General features: G+C 48.9%; 1 protein-coding gene across 3 annotated transcripts in view; it reads right to left on the bottom strand.

The window, feature by feature from the left end:
* Nucleotides 1–23,874, bottom strand: part of MAPK8IP1 (mitogen-activated protein kinase 8 interacting protein 1) — a 113,332-nt gene that overhangs the window by 36,006 nt on the left and 53,452 nt on the right. For 2 of the 3 annotated variants that reach the window (XM_073658844.1, XM_073658845.1), the window contains exon 2: nt 12,196–12,310. In XM_073658844.1, coding sequence (XP_073514945.1) covers nt 12,196–12,310 — 115 coding nt within the window. Of the gene's footprint in view, nt 1–12,195; nt 12,311–19,115; nt 19,386–23,874 lie in introns of those variants that run through there. The other variant, XM_073658846.1, reaches the window with a different exon arrangement.

Genomic DNA, 23,874 nt, shown 5'->3' with positions numbered 1-23,874 from the left:
ATAAATTGTGCAAACAGTGTGTTGAGGACTTCCGAAATTGGTTTAAGGGTAAGAAAAAAGCTTTCCGTTATGAGATTCCCATGGAATGGCGAGAGCAAAAGAACCATAGTGACGACTGTTACTTTTGTTCATACAATGTGAAAGGGTATAATTCCAAATGAAAGCATTCAATTCATACCCCAATCTTCACTCAGCAATTCATCCCATCCCCCATGGCACAGATATACCAGTACCCAAAGCCCCTGCTACTTTGGAAGAGATACCTAGCTCCGATGAAGGTGGAATCATACCTGAACCAGATAACGAATCTAGTTCTGACTTTGAAGATGATACAAGACCAAAATTTTTTTGCCAAGGGGGAGATGAAGGATTTAGTAAGACACTTGAATCTTCCCAAAGATACCGCTGAGTTACTTGGATCAAACTCAAAAGCAGGAATTTATTGTTACCAGGAGATTCTTTTTCATGGTTCAGACATCGTGAAAAGGAGTTCGTTCCTAACTTTGCCCAGGAAGACAAGTTGGTTTATTGCATCGATGTCGAAGGTTTGATGGGTCAATTCAAAATCCAATATGATTCAGCGCAATGGTGTCTTTTTAGAGATTCTTCAAAAAGAAGTCTCAAAGCAGTTTTACTCCACAACGGCGGTTTTTACGCTTCCATCCCTGTAGGTCACTCCGTACACTTGAAGGAAACCTACGAGAACTTGGAATTGGTTCTTCGTAGACTTAAATATGAAGACCACGGTTGGCAAGTGTGTGGGGATTTGAAGGTCTTGTGCATGCTGCTCGGGTAACAAGCTGGGTATACCAAATACTCTTGTTTTCTGTGTCTGTGGGACAGTCGAGACCGACAAAATCACTGGACCAAGAAGAGTTGGTAGCCGAGGGTGTTCACAGTCGGTGAAAAAAATGTCTTCCGAGAAACTGTGGTACTTCCCTATAAAGTTCTTCTACCACCTCTCCACATAAAATTGGGCTTGATGAAGCAATTCGTAAAATCACTTCCAAGAGATGGGGAACGCTTCAAATACTTGGTCACCAAGTTTCCAAGCCTCTCGGAGGCAAAATTGAAGGAAGGTGTGTCCATTGGACCAGACATTAGAAAACTTATAGCTGATAAAGAGTTTGTCAATACCATGACGGATCCTCAAAAAGAAGGGTGGATGGCATTTAAAGAGGTCATAGAGAAATTTTTAGGCAATAAAAAAGATCCTGACTACAAAAAGATCATCGGACGAATGCTGAAAGCTTTAGGTTGCCTGATGAGTTTGAATGTGCATTTCCTCCATTGCCACCTTGACTACTTTCCTGAAAATTTGGGAGCTGTGAGTGAAGAGCAAGGTGAATGATTCCACCAGGACATTAAAGAGATGGAAAGAAGATACCAGGGAGAATGGAGCATTACAATGATGGCAGACTATGGTTGGATGCTTCAGAGAGACGTTCTAGATGCTACTCATAAGCGTAAATGTACCAAGAGGAGCCTCACCAGGAAAAAAAAGAAATCGATTTTACTGAGTGTGAGTGAGCTCATTTCAGTTCCAAAATGATTTTCATGAAAAATTTGTAATAAAAAATTAACTTTATAAGTCTATTTTCATTTATTTCACGGTATTGCCTTATTTAACATAGTTACCTAAATTGTCAGGAAACGTGATTTCCTATGACAAAACGAAAAACCAAGTTCTTATATGGCTATGTCTACAAAAATAAAAAAATTACAAAAGTGCAAAAATTAAAAGAAAAAAAGAAAAATCACCCAGGTGTTAAGGGGTTATGAAACTTCTATGTAACTTTGTGTAATGATTTTTTTTACCATTTTTTTAATATTTGCTTGCTGTCAGTGAATGACAACACTCCTGTCTGCATTTATGAGGCAATAACTCTGTACATGAAGACAGGAGTGCAAACATTCACTTACAGCAAGCATATAGCTTCAAAATTATGAAAAAATAAAAGTTTGGAAGAACGTTATGTAACTTCACTTATTAGCAATGATTGGGCCAGCCGGGTACCAGGGGGCAACTACCGACCCCCTCCCCCCCAGTGAGATGCTGTCCACATAGAAGAAACTAAGAATGGTCATCGCCCATCTGCCGCACCATTAGCCTCATCTTGGCTGAGCCGACGTCTACTGGCAGTGACACAATAGCCGCAGAACATCCCGTGACATCTGCTGGGCTCCCCGCAGAACCATATGGACGGCATATGTAATGAAGTTTAGAGAAGGCACCAAAAAATTGGAATATTAACATCTCCCTGAGCCAGAGCTGGCAGATCCTCGGGTGGGAACATTGTCTGATCTTTGCAGATCATTTCTATCTTTTAAATGAATAAGGAAATAAAAATTGAGCTCCTTTTCTCTGAAATCTGAAAATCCAGAAATTTTGGGACTCGATTCTAACACAGGACTAGTAAGTCTCTCGAGATACATATGGGTCCCATCGGTGAGATCAACATCCGACGGATATGCCACAAGTATAGAAAATGGGAATACAGTCATGGCCAAAAGTGTTGGCACCCTTGAAATTGTTCCAGAAAATGAAGTATTTCTCCCAGAAAATTATCACAATTCCACATCTTTTGTTATACACATGTTTATTTCCTTTGTGTGTATCGGAACAACACAAAAAAAAAACAAACAGAGAAAGATAGGCAAATTGGACATAATTTCGCACAAAACCCCAAAAATCGGCCGAACAAAATTGTTGCTAAACAACTTTGCTTCAAACATGTGAAGAGAGTTCTGAATTTGCAGCAATGAGTCCGGATCTAAATCCCATTGATCACCTGTGGAGAGATCTTACAATTGCTGTTGGGAGAAGACGCCATCACATATCCTTCAAGAGTCCAAGATCCCACCTGAGAGGAGTAAGAAGTTTTGTTGATAGTTATAGGAAGCGATTGATTGCAGTTATTTATTCCAAGTGGTGTGCAACCAAATATTAAGTTGAGGGTGCCAATAATTTTGTCCGACCCATTTTTGGGGATTTGTGTGAAATTATATCCAATTTGACTTTTTTTCCTGTTTCTTTTTGTGTTGTTCCAATACACACAAGGCAAATAAACATGTGTATAACAAAACATATGAAATTGCAATAATTTTTTTTGAGAAATACATTATTTTCTGCAACAATTTCAAGGATGCCAACACTTTCGACCATGATTGTATCCCTTTAAAGTGCAGGGCCTTGAACAAAAATGCGAGAGATCATTGCTCTGCCACCGGTCACCGAATGCTCCTCGTCTATAGCGGTAGAACAAACTCTACAGCCAGATGAGTATGTGGCGCCCTGCTGCGCATTGGTGCCACAGATCCCAGAGGGGTGCATGGACGGATTCCTCCACAAGAGGCCCTCATAGCATTCACACACCTCCACCTTCCACCTCAGACCACCAGAGGGAGCCCGTTAGGGACATAAATAGGGAAGGTGGAGCTAGGCAGTGCAGTCTGAAGTCAATCTGGAATCTACAGCCAGGAGTATGAGCCAGTCTGCTGCAGCCAGAGAGGTTGTTAGGTCAGTAGGGACTCAGTGAGCTCAGAAAGTGAGCCTAGGGCGTGCCGACGCCATAAGAGCGGTGAAGAGTAGCGAGGCCTACTGACAGTGTGAAGCCTAGTGAGGGCCCCGAGCGTGGCCGAAGGCAAGTGGAGTAAGCGAGCTACATAGGGGGCAGAGGAGCTTAGCCAGCTCACCCCAAGACCATTTACCGGACACCGGGTCCGCATCTGCAGGGATCCCTTACGCCCAGCAGAAATAACCGGAACCCATGGAGAACTATATGTCCCAGGAACACCAAAAGCTGACTGTTATACCAGGGTCAGGAGTCACGGAGGCCCAAGAGACCGGGGAGTGTGATCTCCAACAGAAGGCCCTACCACCAGGTCAGCAGGTGCAAGACAGAGACCAAGTTAGGCCTAGCTCCAGGCAGGTCATAAACTTATCAGGAAAAGGCAAGAAACAGGAGGCCCCACACCCGCTCACTGGGGAGAGTCCTGATATGCACCCTTCACCCTACAGTGCCCTGGATCGTGCCTGAAACACCACCAGTAAAGGTACTGAAGTGAACTTCGGTGTGCGTGCCTATTCTTCTATCCTTCCTCTGACCCGGCTGGGTAAGCTCTGTCCTGCATCCCTCCCTTACGCTGCCCTGAGGCCCCGCTCCACCTGTGGGGAATCGTGCCAACTAAGCTGCCTGAACACCGGCCTCAGAGGACTGTTGCAGCGCTGGTGATCCTCACCAGACACCACGGGTGGCGTCACGGACATTCCCCTTTCCCATACACCTTTCCCCCATTCCTTGCTCTTTAAGAGTGACCCCAGGGTACGGGCCCGGGAGCCGGCCACCGCGGCATCCCCAAAACCAACAACAAGGCCCGGGCGTAGAGTCGTCCCCATCTCCTGGGCGCGTCATCTCTTCCTGGCGTCACGAACAGGATTCCGTGCCCGCTGCAACGACGGAGTGTTGTGCCCGTTGCCACCGGGTACTGTGCGCCTTTAATCAGAACTGTGTATTTAACTGTGGCGAAGATCGCCGCCATTGTTGTGCCGCCGAGCGGGAAGAAGGGCGTAACCGCGGGAAACTGAGAGGCGTACCTGCTGAAGCGCGCGAAGCCCCGGACACGCCCCACGCCTCGACGTCAAACCAGGAAGCGCCAGGTCCTGGAAGGAGCCCCAGTGAGCGCTCTGAAGTAGGACGCAAGCGACGCAAGGTCCTGAAGGAAGACCGTCACCTACGGAGCTGCGGCCTACCGGAAGAAAAGAAAAGAAGGTAGGCCAAGGTTCGCAAGGGGGGCGCCAGAATGTCCGAAGAACAGCACAACGCCGGAGTACCGGTTAACCGCCCTGATGTTCAACCCGCGCTCGGCGCCGAGCAGGCCGGAGAAGCCGCTCCACCAACAGGGCTTGTCACCCCTGTCATACCCATGGCCTTACCGTACATCCCTGGAGCGAAGTGGTTCCCCCAGTACAGGGGCAAACCAGATACCCTGTCTGGATTCAAAAGGAAAATATGCGGTATACTGGACATGTACTCTATGACAGGCAAGCAAAGAGCCGCGGTTGTATTGGGACAATTGACTGGTGCTGCGGAGCGAGAAGTAGAAACCTGGTCGGCCGCAGACCAGGAGTCAGTGTCCGCAATCTTTAAAAAGTTACAGACTGTCTTTGAGAATCGTACTGAGACAGACCTCCGGATGAGGTTCTACAACTGCTCTCAGCAACCGGAGGACAGTGTTCGGGACTATGCCTGGCGTTTACAAGGGGCCCTGCGAGCTCTGAAACAGGTTAGTCCAACCAGCAACGATAATGAAAATAAAATGCTGAAGGAACAGTTTATCCGGGGACTGAGGTCTCAAGAGGAGAGCAGGACTGTGCGTTGGTGGTCCCTGGATCATCCAGATGCCACCTTTGACACCCTTAAGGACATGGCTATAAAAGGACTGAAGCCCCTGGAAACAACTGCTATCCAATGTTACCAGGGTGGGGCCACCCCCTGGGCCACCCCAGTGCCCGTAGCGTCCACCTTTTCCCCGGTGGCTGCTGAAGCCAAGGTGCAAGCAAAGTCCCCTAGTGAGCTGGACAGCCTGCGCTCTGAAGTGCGTCAGTTGAGCAAAACCCTGACCACTGTGCTGAGTGCTCTGCAGCTGCGGACGGAGCCCGAGGAGGAAGGAAGGATCCTGCTAGCCGACAGCCCTGAGGATGTCCCCTGGATGAGAAGGAGGAGGAGGACAACGCCACCCGCTGGGAGGACCAGCGACCAACGCCGCCCACCGAAGGACCCTGTCTGCCACCGCTGCCACAAGACAGGTCACGCCGTCAAGAGCTGTCCTTTAAACGAGCAAACCCTGGGGCCCATCAAACTGGTACCGCAGGTTCGTGGGAGGAAGACCTTTCCTGTCCATCGTGCTGGACGGCATCGCGACACATGCTCTGCTAGACACAGGATCCCAGGTAACCATCATGCCTGATGTCCTCTACAAAAGGTTCTGGTCCATAGACGAACTTCACCAACCAGATCCAAATCTTTCCGTGTATGCCTCAAACGGCCTCCCCCTTAACCTAGTCGGGGTTAAGGATGTGGCAGTAAAGGTGGGAAGAGTGGAACTGAAGGACCAGGGACTAATTGTAGTAGAGACTAATCCTGATGATACAGACTTGTATATGGTACTTGGCACTAATATTATTAGTAACTGTTTGGGAGAAGTTGTGTTCTTGCTCCAACAGATAGCTGACACTGCCAAACCAGGGCAGAGAAGGGCGCTCCAGAAAGAGATCCGAGCCCTTATGTACCAGCAACAGGTAAAGCTAACAGGTGGTGAAATTGGTAATGTACGGGTGACAGACCCGGTACCCATTGTGATTCCCCCGATGAGTGAAATGCTTATCTGGTGTACAGCAGCAATAGGTCTCAAAGGACGGAGCTACCAGGCGGTAGTAGAACCCCTTAGCTCGGAGCATAGACCTACACTCTTGACTGCCAGAGAGGTAGTGGATGTACGCAATGGGAGGGTGCCCGTACGTCTTCTGAACTATGGGGAGGACGAGGTTAGATTACCACGATATACCACTGTTGCCAAGTTACATGCTGTAAATAACAACTCCATCCACACGGCGGAGTCCTTAACCTCACCAGACGAAGTAGAGGATAATGATCCGGCAACTCAGGTGGAGGATTGGTGTCAACAGCTCCATGTTGGGACAGACACCACTCCTGCCCATCAGAAGCAGGGTGTACACTGGGTGGTTCAGGAATACACGCAGGTATTCAGTAAGCACCCACTTGACTTTGGGAGGATTAAGGGGGTTCAACATCATATTCCCACAGGCGACCATCCACCCATCAAAGAACATTACAGGCCTATACCACCAGCACACTACCAGAAGGCGGAGGAGATGTTGCACGACATGAAGAAGGCAGGGGTAGTAAGGGATAGTTGTAGTCCATGGGCAGCTCCCCTAGTTCTAGTCAGGAAAAAGGACGGAAGCATGAGGATGTGTGTAGATTACAGACAAGTAAATCGCATTACACATAAAGATGCATACCCTTTACCACGTATAGAGGAATCCCTGGCTGCCTTGAAGTCTGCAAATTACTTCTCAACCCTTGACCTCACTAGCGGGTACTGGCAAGTAGCTGTTGCTGAGGAGGATCGGGAGAAGACGGCCTTCACAACCCCAATGAGACTCTGCGAGTTCAATAGTATGCCGTTTGGACTCTGCAATGCCCCCAGAACATTCCAGAGATTGATGGAGTGCTGCCTGGGACACCGCAACTTCGAGACTGTACTACTATACCTGGACGACGTGATAGTGTACTCCAAAACGTATGAGGACCACTTGAAGCACCTGGCGGAGGTATTTGAGTCGCTGTCCCGGTATGGTATGAAACTGAAGCCCTCAAAGTGCCACCTGCTCAAGCGAAAGGTACAGTACCTGGGGCACATCGTTAGTCCAGAGGGAGTAGCACCAGACTCGGAGAAGGTCACTGCCATCCAGAAATGGCCGGAGCCGAAGAGCCTCAAGGAGGTACGTCAGTTCCTGGGACTAGTCGGGTATTACCGGAGGTTTGTGAAGGACTATACCAAGAAAGCGCGCCTTTGCAATATCTCCTGGTAGGACAGTCCGTGAGAGGCAGAAACCCCCCGGTCCAGTGGGGTAAGGAGCAAGCTGAGTCCTTCGATGAGATGAAGGGGATCCTGACCGGCGAAGAGATCCTAGCCTACCTTGACTACAGCCAACCTTTCCTGCTGTACACTGATGCCAGCAACGAAGGATTAGGAGCTGTACTGAGTCAGAAGCAGAATGGCCGAGAGAAGGTGATCGCCTATGCAAGCAGGAAGCTCAGCCCGACCGAGAGGAACCCAGAGAACTATAGCAGCTTCAAGTTGGAGTTCCTGGCCCTGGTCTGGGCCATCACTGAGCGGTTCAAGCACTACCTAGCCTCCAGTAAGTTCACTACCTTCACAGATAACAACCCCTTGACTCATCCAGAAACAGCCAAGCTAGGAGCCATGGAGCAACGATGGATGGCTCGGTTGTCAAACTACCAATTCACTATTAAGTACGGGGCGGGCCGCAAGAACGCCAACGCCGATGCCCTGTCCAGGATGCCACACCAGTCGGACACTGAAGTAGAAGTGGATGACTTGGAGGAGATTGAGCTACCTGCCTTCCACCGTAATGGAGTGGTCCACGAGCAACTAGCCTCCAGGAGGCATCGCGGTAAGACATTAAGCCCCCTGCCTCACCACAGCTGGAAGGAGACCCAGGACAGCGACCCGGTTGTCAGCCGTATCAAAGAGCTGATAACCCAGGAAGGTTCCTCCATGGAGAAGGACGTGTCTCTACAAGCCAAGCAGCTGTGGAATGAGAAGAGCCGGCTGTTCATTTAGAGAAACTGTGCCGGAGGTACGTCAACCCTAAAACCCATGAAATGGTATGGCAGATAGTGGTGCCCAAGACAGACATCCAGATGGTGTTGGAGGCCTACCACGATCAGGCAGGGCACTTTGGCTGGAAGAAGCTAGAAACCTTGCTGAAAGGTCGGTTTTACTGGGTTGGAATGCGCAGTTCCATAGAGATGGTGCCGGGATTGTGGACCCTGTAGCCTCAGAAGAAAAGACTACAGCAGCCAGAAGGCACCCCTGCAACCCATCAAGACAACTCGACCCTTGGAGATCGTGGCCCTGGATCATGTCAAGCTGTCACCCAGCAGGTCAGGATATTCCTATGCCCTGACCATGGTGGATCACTACTCCCGGTTCCTGGTGGTCGCCCCCGTCAAGGATCTGACGGCAGAAACTGCGGCGAAGACGTTTCAGGCGTACTTCTGCAGGCCCCATGGTTACCCGGAGCAGGTGCTGACAGATCAAGGCCCAGCCTTCGAGGCCGAATTGTTCAAGGAGTTCTGCCATCTGTACGGGTGTAAAAAGATCCGGACCACACAGTACCACCCCCAAACCAAAGGGTTATGTGAAAAGATGAATAACATCGTCATCGACCTGCTGAAGACCTTACCACTAGAGGAGAGAAATCAGTGGCCAGACCTACTACCTGACCTGGTAGATCTGTACAACCACATACCTGTGAGTTCCACCAATTGTACTCCAGCATATCTCATGCGAGCCAGACCCGGGAAGTTGCCCATGGACCTGGAGCTTGGTGTAGTAGAACCAGAAGCAGATATGTCCACTGAGGACTGAGACACAAACAGACAGGAGCAGTACAGAAGAGTACAGGCCTGTGTCAAAGACAGTCTCACTCGGGTAAGGGACAAGCAGGAAGCCCACTACAATAAAAGTGCGCCCGCAGAACCCTTCACACCAGGAGAAGTGGTGTTAAAGAGGAAAAGGAGAAACCACAAACTTGATGACCAGTGGGAAAGAGAACCATACACTGTGTTAAATTCAAGATTTGATAACAGGAAGACCTGTTTGATTAGCAAAGAAGGAGGAATAACGACTGCAACGGTATCTAGAGACCATCTGAAGTTTTGTCCAGACCTGCTAAAGCCCCAAGAAGAAGTGCCTCTCACCGTACCGGAGGAGCCTAAAGAAGCAGTACTCCATACTGACTTAGATTTCCCGGCAGATTGGCCTCAACTAGGAGGAGCAGTAATAATACTTGTGATCCACTTCTTTCAACAGCCAGAAGACTCTCCACAGCAAGTAGAACCTGTAAGTGCTTCAGAAGAGCCTGCTCAAGAAGAATCCCCGGAAGAAGGATCCCCGGTTGGAGCAGAGCAAGAAGGCCCAGCCAATGGTATACTTGCCAGTCCTGTAGAGAGGTTAAGGCAGCCCTGCAGTTCCCCAACACTTAGAACTGACAGAATGAGAGGTAGTGTAAATACTAGTGCCTCAAGCATCCCAGTACCACGTAGGTCTACACGTAGCACACAAGGTCAGACCCCTGTCAGATACAGAGAATAGAGAAGGAAACTCTGACAGTGTAAACAGTTGCCCCCGGGGTATTATATTGTGTATTTTCATGTATATGTATTTATTACTTTGTGTTATGCTTGCAATGGACAATCTAAGTGAAATGGACACTTTTCTGGTTGCCTCTAGTTACCCATAAGGGTACATACAGAACTTTGTGGCTGAGGACAATGTGCAGCCCAAAAACTGCTTCTTGTAAATAATTGCACTCCCGGGAGTGCCCCTTTAGGTGACCTCAGAACAAAAACCTGTCTGGTGTGGCACAAACGGAGGTCCAACTCAGGATCGCCATGCCCTGCAGCCACCCCAGGGCCTACGTGGAGGGTTTGCTTTGGACAGGTCCCTCAAGCTACCAAGTACTCTACCCTGTGAGATGGACATCCTGTAGGGGAACCTCACCAGAAGAGACTTGAATTCTGAGGTTGCTTATCGAATTGTACATATCTATTTACTATTTATGATGTTTTATATGTAACGTTTAAGCAAAGTGCCTCCCGTAAAGGGAAGAGTTATTGTTGTTATAAAAATTACTTCAGTCCGGGAGTACTGAGCTTTGCTAGGGGGGAATGTGGCGCCCTGCTGCGCATTGGTGCCACAGATCCCAGAGGGGTGCATGGACGGATTCCTCCACAAGAGGCCCTCATAGCATTCACACACCTCCACCTTCCACCTCAGACCACCAGAGGGAGCCCTTTAGGGATATAAATAGGGAAGGTGGAATCTACAGCCAGGAGTATGCAGCCAGTCTGCTGCAGCCAGAGAGGTTGTTAGGTCAGTACGGACTCAGTGAGCTCAGTTAGTGAGCCTAGGGCGTGCCGACGCCATAAGAGCGGTGAAGAGTAGCGAGGCCTACTGCCAGTGTGAAGTCTAGTGAGGGCCCCGAGTGTGGCCGAAGGCAAGTGGAGTAAGCGAGCTACATAGGGGGCAGAGGAGCTTAGCCAGCTCACCCCAAGACCATTTACCGGACACCGGGTCCGCGTCTGCAGGGATCCCTTACGCCCAGCAGAAATAACCGGAACCCCTGGAGAACTATATGTCCCAGGAACACCAAAAGCTGACTGATATACCAGGGTCAAGAGTCACGGAGGCCCAAGAGACCGGGGAGTGTGATCTCCAACAGAAGGCCCTACCACCAGGTCAGCAGGTGCAAGACAGAGACCAAGTTAGGCCTAGCTCCAGGCAGGTCATAAACTTATCAGGAAAAGGCAAGAAACAGGAGGCCCCACACCCGCTCACTGGGGAGAGTCCTGATATGCACCCTTCACCCTACAGTGCCCTGGATCGTGCCTGAAACACCACCAGTAAAGGTACTGAAGTGAAGTCCGGTGTGCGTGCCTATTCTTCTATCCATCCTCTGACCCGGCTGGGTCCGCTCTGTCCTGCATCCCTCCCTTACGCTGCCCTGAGGCCCCGCTCCACCTGTGGGGAATCGTGCCAACTAAGCTGCCTGAACACCGGCCTCAGAGGACTATTGCAGCGCTGGTGATCCTTGCTTTTTAAGAGTGACCCCAGGGTACGGGCCCGGGAACCGGCAACCGCGGCATCCCCAAAACCAACAACAAGGCCCGGGCGCCGAGTTGTCCCCATCCCCTGGCCGCGTCAAGTACATAGAAGAGAAGGGAGCACATAGCAAGGATCAAACTGGACCCCCATTAGGGTGCACAGCTCTGCAAGCTTGGGGTTTGCTTTCTCCTCCGCACTTTTTTCATGACTTTGGAGCCAATTTCTCACACCATCTTTTTAGGGTTTCCACACTTTATAGGGCTGGGGCTCAGGACACATGGATAGTCTGCGCCCCGGCCACAGCATTGGGATCTGCACTTGGGGACTGCATTGGAGGATGCACTTTAAAGCCTTATTTAACCCTGATTTCTTCTTTCCACTTAAAGGGACTATCTATTTTAAATCACTCCTTAAAGGTCCTCAGCTTGGGGTCCTCTTCTATTAGCCACAGTGGACATTCGCTGAAAACATTGGCTCCTGGAGTATCAAGTCCTTGAATTTCACAGACAACCCCTCTAAATTTAGTAAATAGGTGATAATAATATTAGTAATGGAATAAATAAAGTTTTTGAAATCAAACATTGGAAACTTTCTTATGCACTCGCCACAAATTCTTCACCATTCCTCAGCTTGCCGTCAACAAGTGGAAACATTCTGGTTTATATTCAGAGTATCAGACGGCAGCTCTGCCAGTGACGGAGCGCACAATCCACGGACACAGCTTCGCGTATCTATACTGGGTCCATAACTCACCTTGCAGCGTCGGCTCTCATTACAGTGCAAACTGATTCCACATTCATCGGTGATCTCTGTAATCTCTGATAAATCTTCGTCTTCAAACTCCTCCAGGGTAATATCATGTGTGAGCCTGGTGGGACAGAGCAAATGTCACCCACACACACAAATATATATATATAATATACACTGTAGCTGTGCATGCTGTAACAATCGCATTAAATGTGATTAACCTCCTAGGCACGGACATTTCATGCAGCCCCTATACGGTCTATTCCAGTTGCCCCCAGCCTCCTCTGCAGAGGTCATTATTCTCCATGTCTGTGTATACCTATATGTATCCATGTACTTGTGTTGTATGTGTGTTGTACGAATGCGTAAGAGCACATCTACGTATGTTGTAAGCATACGTATGCCGAAATCCGTTCATGTTCTGAACATATATGTGAGGACACGTATGCACATATCTATAAGTGAAAACATGTCTGTTGTGATATTACGTAGGAGTGCATGTATGCATGCTGTGAGCATACGTATGACTAAATCCGTGCTGTGAGCATACGTATGAGGAGACATATGCACAAATCTATGAGTGCAAACATGTCTGTTGTGTGTATATGTATGAGTGCATCTAAATATGATGTGAGCATACCTAAAGGGGAACCATGCAAGAAATTAGCATATATATGAGTGCATCTATGGCTGTGAGCATAAGCATGAGTGCATATATGTATGCAAATTGTGAGCATACCTATAATAGAATCCACTAATGATTAGAGTATACACAAGAGTGCATCTATGTCTGTTGTGAGCATACGTATAAGTGCATGTTTGCATATAGTGAGTATACGTATAAGTACATGTTTGCACGTTGTGAGCATACGTATAAGTACATGTTTGCATATAGTGAGTATACGTATAAATGAATGTTTGCATATAGTGAGTATATATAAGTGCATTTATGTCTGTTGTGAGCATACGTATAAGGGCATGTTTGCATTTGTGAGTATACATATAAGTGCATGTTTGCATGTTGTGAGCATACGTATAAGTACATGTTGTAAGCAAGTCTATAGGTGCATCTCTCTAGAGTTTTATCGCTTTTTGGAATATTATTACTGTATTTGTCTACAATTGAATTAACTATGACATTACTGATTCCCTATAGTTGTAGGACAGACCCTCAAGTACCAACAATGAGGTCTATCAGTCCTATATTATAAATCATATTTCCTGTTTTTTTTTTAAATATTTTTTTATTTCCACTTTTTAATTGATTGTAAGGACTTAAAATTTTATTCTAGTGGAGTCCAGCATACTGACGGACGACATGGAGTATCCAGCCTCTGGTGAGCAGGGTCCTGATTAGGGAATCACTTATGAAAGTCTTGATAAGATGATATTTTATATCTATTCCCATTTGGTCTCAGTATACAGAAAGTGGTTTTTCATTTTTGTTAATTAAATTGGACCCTTCACAAATGATGATCTATCATAGTGATTTGGTTGAGGATCTCTCAATTGGTGGAAAAATCAATGCAAGTAACTTTGCCAAATTCTGAGTTTCTGCTGTTATGGAGCAGAATTATTTGGCTTTGGATCAGATGATTCCTTATTCAGCATATTCGGGTTCATCTAGGACAAAAACTACAAATTAATCTACTCAGCTTTATTATGTCATCGATGTACAGAAAATAGAATGACTTTAGTTACATGATAATTACATAAGGATACAATGTAACATTTCCTGTTTGTCGGCAGCTGTGAACAGGGCTGGAAACCTCTACCAATGACCATAAGCGCTCGAGAAGAAACCCCCAATGTCACTAACCCCTAGTGACCCATATTGTATGCATCCATTAGATCTTGCAATAATTGTCCCAAAATCTAGTTAACCGCTGATCTACCACTTGTAATTCATCAGGCTGTTATTAGATGGCAGAGTTTCCTGGATGTCAGTGTACAATAGGGCAAGTCCGGCATTAGTGTGGACCCACGCAGGGTGTGACACTGAAGTTGGGGCAATATGATGGCGCTGAGTGCTGCGCCGTGACATTGATGCCCAGGGATGGATTTGATTTCCATCCAATGACCCCCTTGGATTCTGACCCAGCTATCCCCGATTTTACCTGACTCGATCCTTATTTATCACTTTATGGTTCTGACTACATCTAGTTTGTTTTTCCATCAGCTCGCTCCACCGGTCAGCACTCACTCTGTAACCTGGTGTCCCCCCAATCCCAGGGAGCCCCTTAGATCCTGCTAAACCGTGGTGTTCAGCACCAAGTCTGACCTGCTATGAGATCAAGTCGCTACATTGAATGGACCCAATATTGGCCTGACACGACCCTTGTTTGGGTAAATATTGGCCTGACACGACCCTTATTTGGGTAAATATTGGCCTGACACGACCCTTATTTATCACTTTTTGGTTCTGACAGCATCTAGTTTGTTTTTTCCATCAGCTCGCTCCACTGGTCCGCACCCACTCTGCAGCCTAGTGTACTCTCAATTCCAGGGAGCCCCTTAGATCCTGCTAAACCATGGGGTCCAGAGCCAAGCCTGACCTGCTATGAGCTCAACTCGCTACATTGAATGGACCCGATATTGGCCTGACACGACCCTTGTTTGGGTAAATATTGGCCTGACACGACCCTTATTTGGGTAAATATTGGCCTGACACGACCCTTATTTATCACTTTTTGGTTCTGACAGCATCTAGTTTGTTTTTTCCATCAGCTCGCTCCACTGGTCCGCACCCACTCTGCAGCCTAGTGTACTCTCAATTCCAGGGAGCCCCTTAGATCCTGCTAAACCATGGGGTCCAGAGCCAAGCCTGACCTGCTATGAGATCAACTCGCTACATTGAATGGACCCGATATTGGACTGATACGACCCTTATTTATCACTTTATGGTCTGACAGCATGTAGTTTGGTTTTCCATCAGCTCGCTCCACCGGTCAGCACTCACTCTGTAACCTGGTGTCTCCCCAATCCCAGGGAGCCCCTTAGATCCTGCTAAACCGTGGGGTGCAGAACCAAGCCTGACCTGCTATGAGATCAAGTCGCTACATTGAATGGACCCAATATTGGCCTGACACAGCCCTTATTTGGGTAAATATTGGCCTGACACGACCCTTATTTGGGTAAATATTGGCCTGACACGACCCTTATTTGGGTAAATATTGGCCTGACACGACCCTTATTTGGGTAAATATTGGCCTGACACGACCCTTATTGGGGTAAATATTGGCCTGACACGACCCTTATTTGGGTACGTATTGGCCTGAAACGACCCTTATTTGGGTAAATATTGGCCTGACACGACCCTTATTGGGGTAAATATTGGCCTGACACGACCCTTATTTGGGTACGTATTGGCCTGAAACGACCCTTATTTGGGTAAATATTGGTCTGACATGACCCTTATTGGGGTAAATATTGGCCTGACACGACCCTTATTGGGGTAAATATTGGCCTGACACGACCCTTATTTGGGTAAATATTGGCCTGACACGACCCTTATTGGGGTAAATATTGGCCTGACACGACCCTTATTGGGGTAAATATTGGCCTGACACGACCCTTATTTGGGTACGTATTGGCCTGAAACGACCCTTATTTGGGTAAATATTGGCCTGACACGACCCTTATTGGGGTAAATATTGGCCTGACACGACCCTTATTTGGGTACGTATTGGCCTGAAACGACCCTTATTTGGGTAAATATTGGTCTGACATGACCCTTATTGGGGTAAATATTGGCCTGACACGACCCTTATTTGGGTAAATATTGGCCTGACACGACCCTTATTGGGGTAAATATTGGCCTGACACGACCCTTATTTATCACTTTATGGTTCTGACAGCATCTAGTTTGTTTTTCCATCAGCTCGCTCCACCGGTCAGCACTCACTCTGTAACCTGGTGTCCCCCCAATCCCAGGGAGCCCCTTAGATCCTGCTAAACCAGGGACCCAATATTGGCACCAAGGGGTAGTGAGCTGCTCCGTGGCATCAAGCTGTAAGATCCAAAACCCCATCGTCACATTTTGCAATGTTGTAAATTATCACAGCGCCATAATCTTACTCAGCAGCCGTAATCCCTTCCGTCTCTATGACACAGGCTAATTTCCCTTTAATGCCGGAAGCTCGCGGCCATCCGGGCATTATTTTTTTTGCAGTCCTGGCAGTCAGTCAGAAAACAGACAGACCGTAAATCCCTGAAGCCAATTCACAGCTCAAAGGCATGAAAAGCGACTGCAGGCGTTATCTCGCAGAGACAGATCTGGACGGGATGGAAAAGAGAACGGTCCCTTTATGCCATCTAATTAATGGCATGGCAAGGTCGGGCAAGGTCGCGGCGGGCAATGCTCGTTATTACGGACCTGATCTAATATAGACGTCTGTAATATTACAAGCATCCAGCAGTCACTCCCTGTATACAGCGGAGCAGCACCAGCCCGGACGCTGCGCAGCAGCTCCATAACCCATTACTCATGCACACTGATACACGGTCATCCCTGGGGGCGCCGTCATCATATTGTCTGCAAGTCATAGTGCAGCATCCATATTGCTGCTTCCTGTAATGATCGCCCTACCCTCCTCCACAGGACAGAGCATCTCAGACACAACCTTAAAGCGCATTGCTTAAAGGAGCCGTCTATAAGACATGGATATGAAAAAGGGAGACCCCGGTCTAAGAGTCAGACTCAGAGGCTCCCGTACACACACGCCCCTGACCCCCCATATATTACATCAGACTCAGAGGCTCCCGTACACACACGCCCCTGACCCCCCATATATTACATCAGACTCAGAGGCTCCCGTACACACACGCCCCTGACCCCACCATATATTACATCAATGGCTATGTTTCTAAAATGTAATACCACGTTATATCTGTAGGGGTCACTGTGGGGTACATGTAGCAGCCTGTAACCTCAGAATATATATATACATATATATATTTATTATTATTAACACCGGAAATGACCTGTAGAAGAACCCCCAGAAACAGCACCACCCCGATGCATGGGCCGTATCTGGTACTGCAGCTCCGGCCGCTCCTATAGATGACACTATAGATCATGGACAAGTTTCGAAGAAACAAAAGCAGAAGTTATAAATGTGAACAATCCCTTATCTTGTATTCAGAAGAAGAGAGGAGAGAACAAAGTTCGGGCAGCAGATTTTACGTTTCTACATATAGAAGTAATTTTGTGTTTCATCTGATAATCAGAAAACTGTCAAGAAATTTTTATGTCAACATTGTGTCCTAAAATATTATTTATCCATGTGTCCATCCATCCATCCGTCCCTCCATGCATCTGTCTGTCCATCCATCAATCCATCCCTCCATCCATCCCTCCATGAATTCGTCCATCCATCAATCAATCCGTCAATCCTTCCATCCGTCTCTCCATGCATCTGTCCCTCCATCCATCCGTCCCTCCATCCATCAATCCATCCATCAATCCAGCCCTCCATGCATTCGTCCATCCATCAATCCATCCCTCCATCAATCCATCCCTCCCTCCCTTCATCCATCCATCAGTCCCTCCATGCATCCATCCATCCCTCTATCCATCTGTCCCTCCATGCATCCGTCCATCCATCAATCCATCCCTGCATCCATCAACCCATCCATCCCTCCCTCCATCCATCCATCAATCCATCCCCCCATGCATCCATCCATCTGTCCCTCCATGCATCGTCCATCCATCCCTCCATGCATCCGTCCATCCATCCCTCCATCCATCAAACCATCCCTCCATCCATGCATGCATCAATCCATCCATGCTTCCCTCCATCCATCCATCCCTCCCTCCATCCGTCCATCCATCCATCCATCCATGCTTCCCTCCATCCATCCGTCCCTCCATGCATCTGTCCCTCCATCCATCCCTCCATCCATCCGTCCCTCCATGCATCCGTCCCTCCATGCATCTGTCCCTCCATCCATCCCTCCATCCATCCGTCCCTCCATGCATCCGTCCCTCCATGCATCTGTCCATCCATCAATTCATCCCTCCATGCATTCGTCTATCCATCAATCCATCCCTCCATCAATCCATCCCTCCCTCCATCCATCAATTCATCCATCCATCAATCCATCCCTCCCTCCATCCATCCATCCCTCCATGCATCCATCCATCTCTCCATGCATCCGTCCATCCATCCCTCCATGCATCCATCCATCCATCCCTCCATCCATCCATCAATCCCTCCATGCTTCCTTCCATCCATCAATCCATCCCTCCATCAATCCATCCCTCCATCAATCAAACCATCCCTCCCTCCATCAATCCCTCCATGCTTCCCTCCATCCATCCATCAATCCATCCCTCCATGCATTCGTCCATCCCTCCATCCATCAAACCATCCCTCCCTCCATCAATCCCTCCATGCTTCCCTCCATCAATCCATCCCTCCGTCGGTCCGTCCATCCATCCATCCATCCATGAATGCATCAATCCATCCATGCTTCCCTCCATCCATCCCCCCATGCATCCATCAATCCATCCCCCGATCCATCCATCCATCTTACCTGGCCCCATCCTAACAGCAGCTATTGTGGATCAAACCTATTTTCATTCCTACAGACACCGGCTGCTCCGCACACAGAGATCCTCACAAGAAAGAGTTAACCACCATGTAATAGAAGGGTCGATATGACACGAGATCCCTCATGGAGTGACCCTGTTCTGTGATAAGAAGCCCCCAAATACAGACAATAACTGTCATTAACTCAATGGAAGGAAAGGGTTAACATAGCAGGGAGAACCCGAGCCTGATCCGGTATAATAAATGCCGCCATATGGTGCGCACTGTAATACACAGAAGTAGATGATGGACGTAGTAGAAAGCGGATGAAGAGCACAAACACAGAAAGAGCAAAAAGCACAAAAATATGTGAGCGGCTGTGCGGCCACCTACCACTCCTCCCACCGGTTCTCCAACCAACTCCCATCATCCTCGCTGGACTCCATCTGATCTGAGCGGAGGCTGCACCGCACCGCACCGCACCGCACCGCCCTCACCGGACAGCACAGCACCGCTCAGCACCGCACCGCACCCGCACAGCACCGCACCGCCCTCACCGGACAGCACAGCACCGCTCAGCACCGCACCGCCCTCACCGCACCGCACAGTACGGCACAGCACAGCACCGCACCGCACCGCCCTCACCGGACAGCACAGCACCGCACCGCACCCGCACAGCACCGCACCGCCCTCACCGGACAGCACAGCACCGCACCGCACCGCCCTCACCGGACAGCACAGCACCGCACCGCACCGCACCGCCCTCACCGGACAGCACAGCACCGCACCGCACCGCCCTCACCGGACAGCACAGCACCGCACCGCACCGCCCTCACCGGACCGCACAGTACGGCACAGCACAGCACAGCACCGCACCGCACCGCCCTCACCGGACAGCACAGCACAGCACCGCACCGCCCTCACCGCACAGTACGGCACAGCACAGCACAGCACCGCTCAGCCGCCCTCGGAGAAAGCGAATCTCCCTTCCCCTCCGCTGCGCATCTCCGCTCATTAAATATACATGGCGGCAAGTGTCTGACAGCAGCACAATCCGCCGGTGTTTGGTTTCAGAGAGCGGCCAAACTCTGCCCGTCTGGGGGTCGATAAGCGGCTGCCGGAGAGACTGATAATGGAGGAAGGAGCAGGAGACGCAGTGGTGAGACGCGGACACCCGCCATCTCCTGCCCCGGGATTCATCATCAGCTACACCAGGACCTGTAGACCGCCGAGGAACTACATAGCCCAGCATGCCGGACTCCCAAAGGGTGGGCACAGAAGCCCCCATAACAGTATGAAAGCTGGAAACCCCCCATAATAGTATGACAGCTGCTTATCCCCCATAATAGTATGACAGCTGCAGATCCCCCATAACAATATGACAGACTGAGATCCCCCATAATAGTATGACAGCTGCGGATCCCCCATAATAGTATGACAGCTGCAGATCCCCCATAATAGTATGACAGCTGCGGATCCCCCATAATAGTATGACAGCTGCGGATCCCCCATAACAATATGACAGACTGAGATCCCCCATAATAGTATGACAGCCAGAGATCCCCCATAATAGTACGACAGCCGGAGATCCCCCATAACAGTATGACAGCTGCAGATCCCCCTTAATAGTATGACAGCTGGAGATCCCCCGTAACAGTATGACAACCAAAGATCCCCCATAATAGAATGACAGCCAGAGATCCCCCATAAAAGTATGACATCCGGAGATCCCCCATAACAGTATGACAGCAGGAGATCCCCACATAATAGATAAGAGCCAGAGATCCCCCATAACAGTATGAAAGCCAGAGATCCCCCCATAACAATATGACAGCTAGAGATCCCCCATAACAGTATGACAGCCAGAGATCCCCCATAATAGTACGACAGCCAGAGATCCCCCATAACAGTATGACAGCCAGAGATCCCCCATAACAGTATGACAGCCAGAGATCCCCCATAATAGAATGACAGCTGCAGATCCCCCATAATAGTATGTCAGCCAGAGATCCCCCATAACAGTATGACAGCCAGAGATCCCCCATAACAGTATGACAGCCAGAGATCCCCCATAATAGAATGACAGCTGCAGATCCCCCATAACAGTATGACAGCCAGAGATCCCCCATAATAGTATGACAGCTGCGGATCCCCCATAATAGTATGACAGCTGCGGATCCCCCATAACAATATGACAGACTGAGATCCCCCATAATAGTATGACAGCCAGAGATCCCCCATAATAGTACGACAGCCGGAGATCCCCCATAACAGTATGACAGCTGCAGATCCCCCTTAATAGTATGACAGCTGGAGATCCCCCGTAACAGTATGACAACCAGAGATCCCCCATAATAGAATGGCAGCCAGAGATCCCCCATAAAAGTATGACATCCGGAGATCCCCCATAACAGTATGACAGCAGGAGATCCCCACATAATAGATAAGAGCCAGAGATCCCCCATAACAGTATGAAAGCCAGAGATCCCCCCATAACAATATGACAGCTAGAGATCCCCCATAACAGTATGACAGCCAGAGATCCCCCATAATAGTACGACAGCCAGAGATCCCCCATAACAGTATGACAGCCAGAGATCCCCCATAACAGTATGACAGCCAGAGATCCCCCATAACAGTATGACAGCTGCAGATCCCCCTTAATAGTATGACAGCCGGAGATCCCCCGTAACAGTATGACAACCAGAGATCCCCAGTAACAGTATGACAACCAGAGATCCCCCATAACAGTTTGACAGCCGGAGATCCCCCATAATAGAATGACAGCCGGAGATCCCCCCATAACAGTTTGACAGCCGGAGATCCCCCATAATAGAATGACAGCTGGAGATCCCCCATAACAGTATGACAGCTGGAGATCCCCGATAATAGAATGACAGCCAGAGATCCCCCATAACAGTATGACAGCCGCAGATCCCCCATAACAGTATGACAGCTGGAGATCTCCCATAATAGAATGACAGCCGGAGATCCCCACAATTAGTTTGACAGCTGGAGATCCCCCATAATAGCATGACACCCGGAGATCCCCCATAACAGTATGACAGCAGGAGATCCCCCATAACAGTATGACAGCAGGAGATCCCCCATAACAGTATGACAGCCAGAGATCACCCATAATAGTATGACAGCCGGAGATCCCCCATAACAGTATGACAGCCGGAGAGCTCCCATAATAGTATGACAGCCGGAGATCCCCCATAACAGTATGACAGCAGGAGATCCCCCATAACAGTATGACAGCAGGAGATCCCCCATAACAGTATGACAGCCGGAGATCCCCCATAACAGTATGACAGCTGGAGATCTCCCATAATAGAATGACAGCCGGAGGTCCCTCATAACAATATGACAGCCGGAGATCCTCCCATAACAGTATGACAGCAGGAGATCCCCCATAACAGCCGGAGATCCCCCATAATAGAATGACAGCCGGAGATAGCCCATAATAGTATGACAGCCGGAGATCCACCATAATAGTGCGACAGCCAGAGATCCCCCATAATAGTATGACAGCCAGAGATCCCCCATAATAGTACAACAGCCAGAGATCCCCCATAACAGTATGATAGCTAGAGATCCCCCATAACAGTATGACAGCCAGAGATCCCCCATAACAGTATGACAGCCGGAGATCCCCCATAACAGTATGACAGCCAGAGATCCCTCATAATAGAATGACAGCCGGAGATCCCCCCATAACAGTATGACAGCAGGAGACCCCCCATAATAGATGAGAGCCAGAGATCCCCCATAACAGTATGACAGCCAGAAATTCCCCATAATAGAATGACAGCCGGAGATCCCCCCATAACAGTATGACAGCAGGAGATCCCCCATAATAGATGAGAGCCAGAGATCCCCCCATAAAAGTATGACAGCCAGAGATCCCCCATAACAGTATGACAGCCAGAGATCCCCCATAAGAGTATGACAGCCAGAGATCCCCCATAACAGTATGACAGCCAGACATCCCCCATAACAGTATGACAGCCAGAGATCCCCCATAATAGAATGACAGCCGGAGACCCCCCCCATAACAGTATGACAGCCAGAAATCCCCCATAATAGAATGACAGCCGGAGATCCCCCCATAACAGTATGACAGCCAGAAATTCCCCATAACAGTATGACAGCCAGAGATCCCCCATAAAAGTATGACATCCGGAGATCCCCCATAACAGTATGACAGCAGGAGATCCCCACATAATAGATAAGAGCCAGAGATCCCCCATAACAGTATGAAAGCCAGAGATCCCCCCATAACAATATGACAGCTAGAGATCCCCCATAACAGTATGACAGCCAGAGATCCCCCATAATAGTACGACAGCCAGAGATCCCCCATAACAGTATGACAGCCAGAGATCCCCCATAACAGTATGACAGCCAGAGATCCCCCATAATAGAATGACAGCTGCAGATCCCCCATAATAGTATGACAGCCAGAGATCCCCCATAACAGTATGACAGCCAGAGATCCCCCATAACAGTATGACAGCTGCAGATCCCCCTTAATAGTATGACAGCCGGAGATCCCCCGTAACAGTATGACAACCAGAGATCCCCAGTAACAGTATGACAACCAGAGATCCCCCATAACAGTTTGACAGCCGGAGATCCCCCATAATAGAATGACAGCCGGAGATCCCCCATAACAGTATGACAGCTGGAGATCCCCCATAATAGAATGACAGCCAGAGATCCCCCATAACAGTATGACAGCCGCAGATCCCCCATAACAGTATGACAGCTGGAGATTTCCCATAATAGAATGACAGCCAGAGATCCCCACAATTAGTTTGACAGCTGGAGATCCCCCATAATAGCATGACACCCGGAGATCCCCCATAACAGTATGACAGCAGGAGATCCCCCATAACAGTATGACAGCAGGAGATCCCCCATAACAGTATGACAGCCAGAGATCACCCATAATAGTATGACAGCCGGAGATCCCCCATAACAGTATGACAGCCGGAGATCTCCCATAATAGTATGACAGCCGGAGATCCCCCATAACAGTATGACAGCAGGAGATCCCCCATAACAGTATGACAGCAGGAGATCCCCCATAACAGTATGACAGACGGAGATCCCCCATAACAGTATGACAGCTGGAGATCTCCCA

This window comes from Phyllobates terribilis, unplaced genomic scaffold, assembly GCF_046119375.1.
Source record: "Phyllobates terribilis strain yellow unplaced genomic scaffold, ASM4611937v1 Scaffold_13__5_contigs__length_258822181, whole genome shotgun sequence".
NCBI lineage: Eukaryota > Metazoa > Chordata > Amphibia > Anura > Dendrobatidae > Phyllobates > Phyllobates terribilis.
The sequence above is the reverse complement of the archived record's forward strand: the minus strand, read 5'-3'. Positions and strand labels throughout refer to the sequence as shown.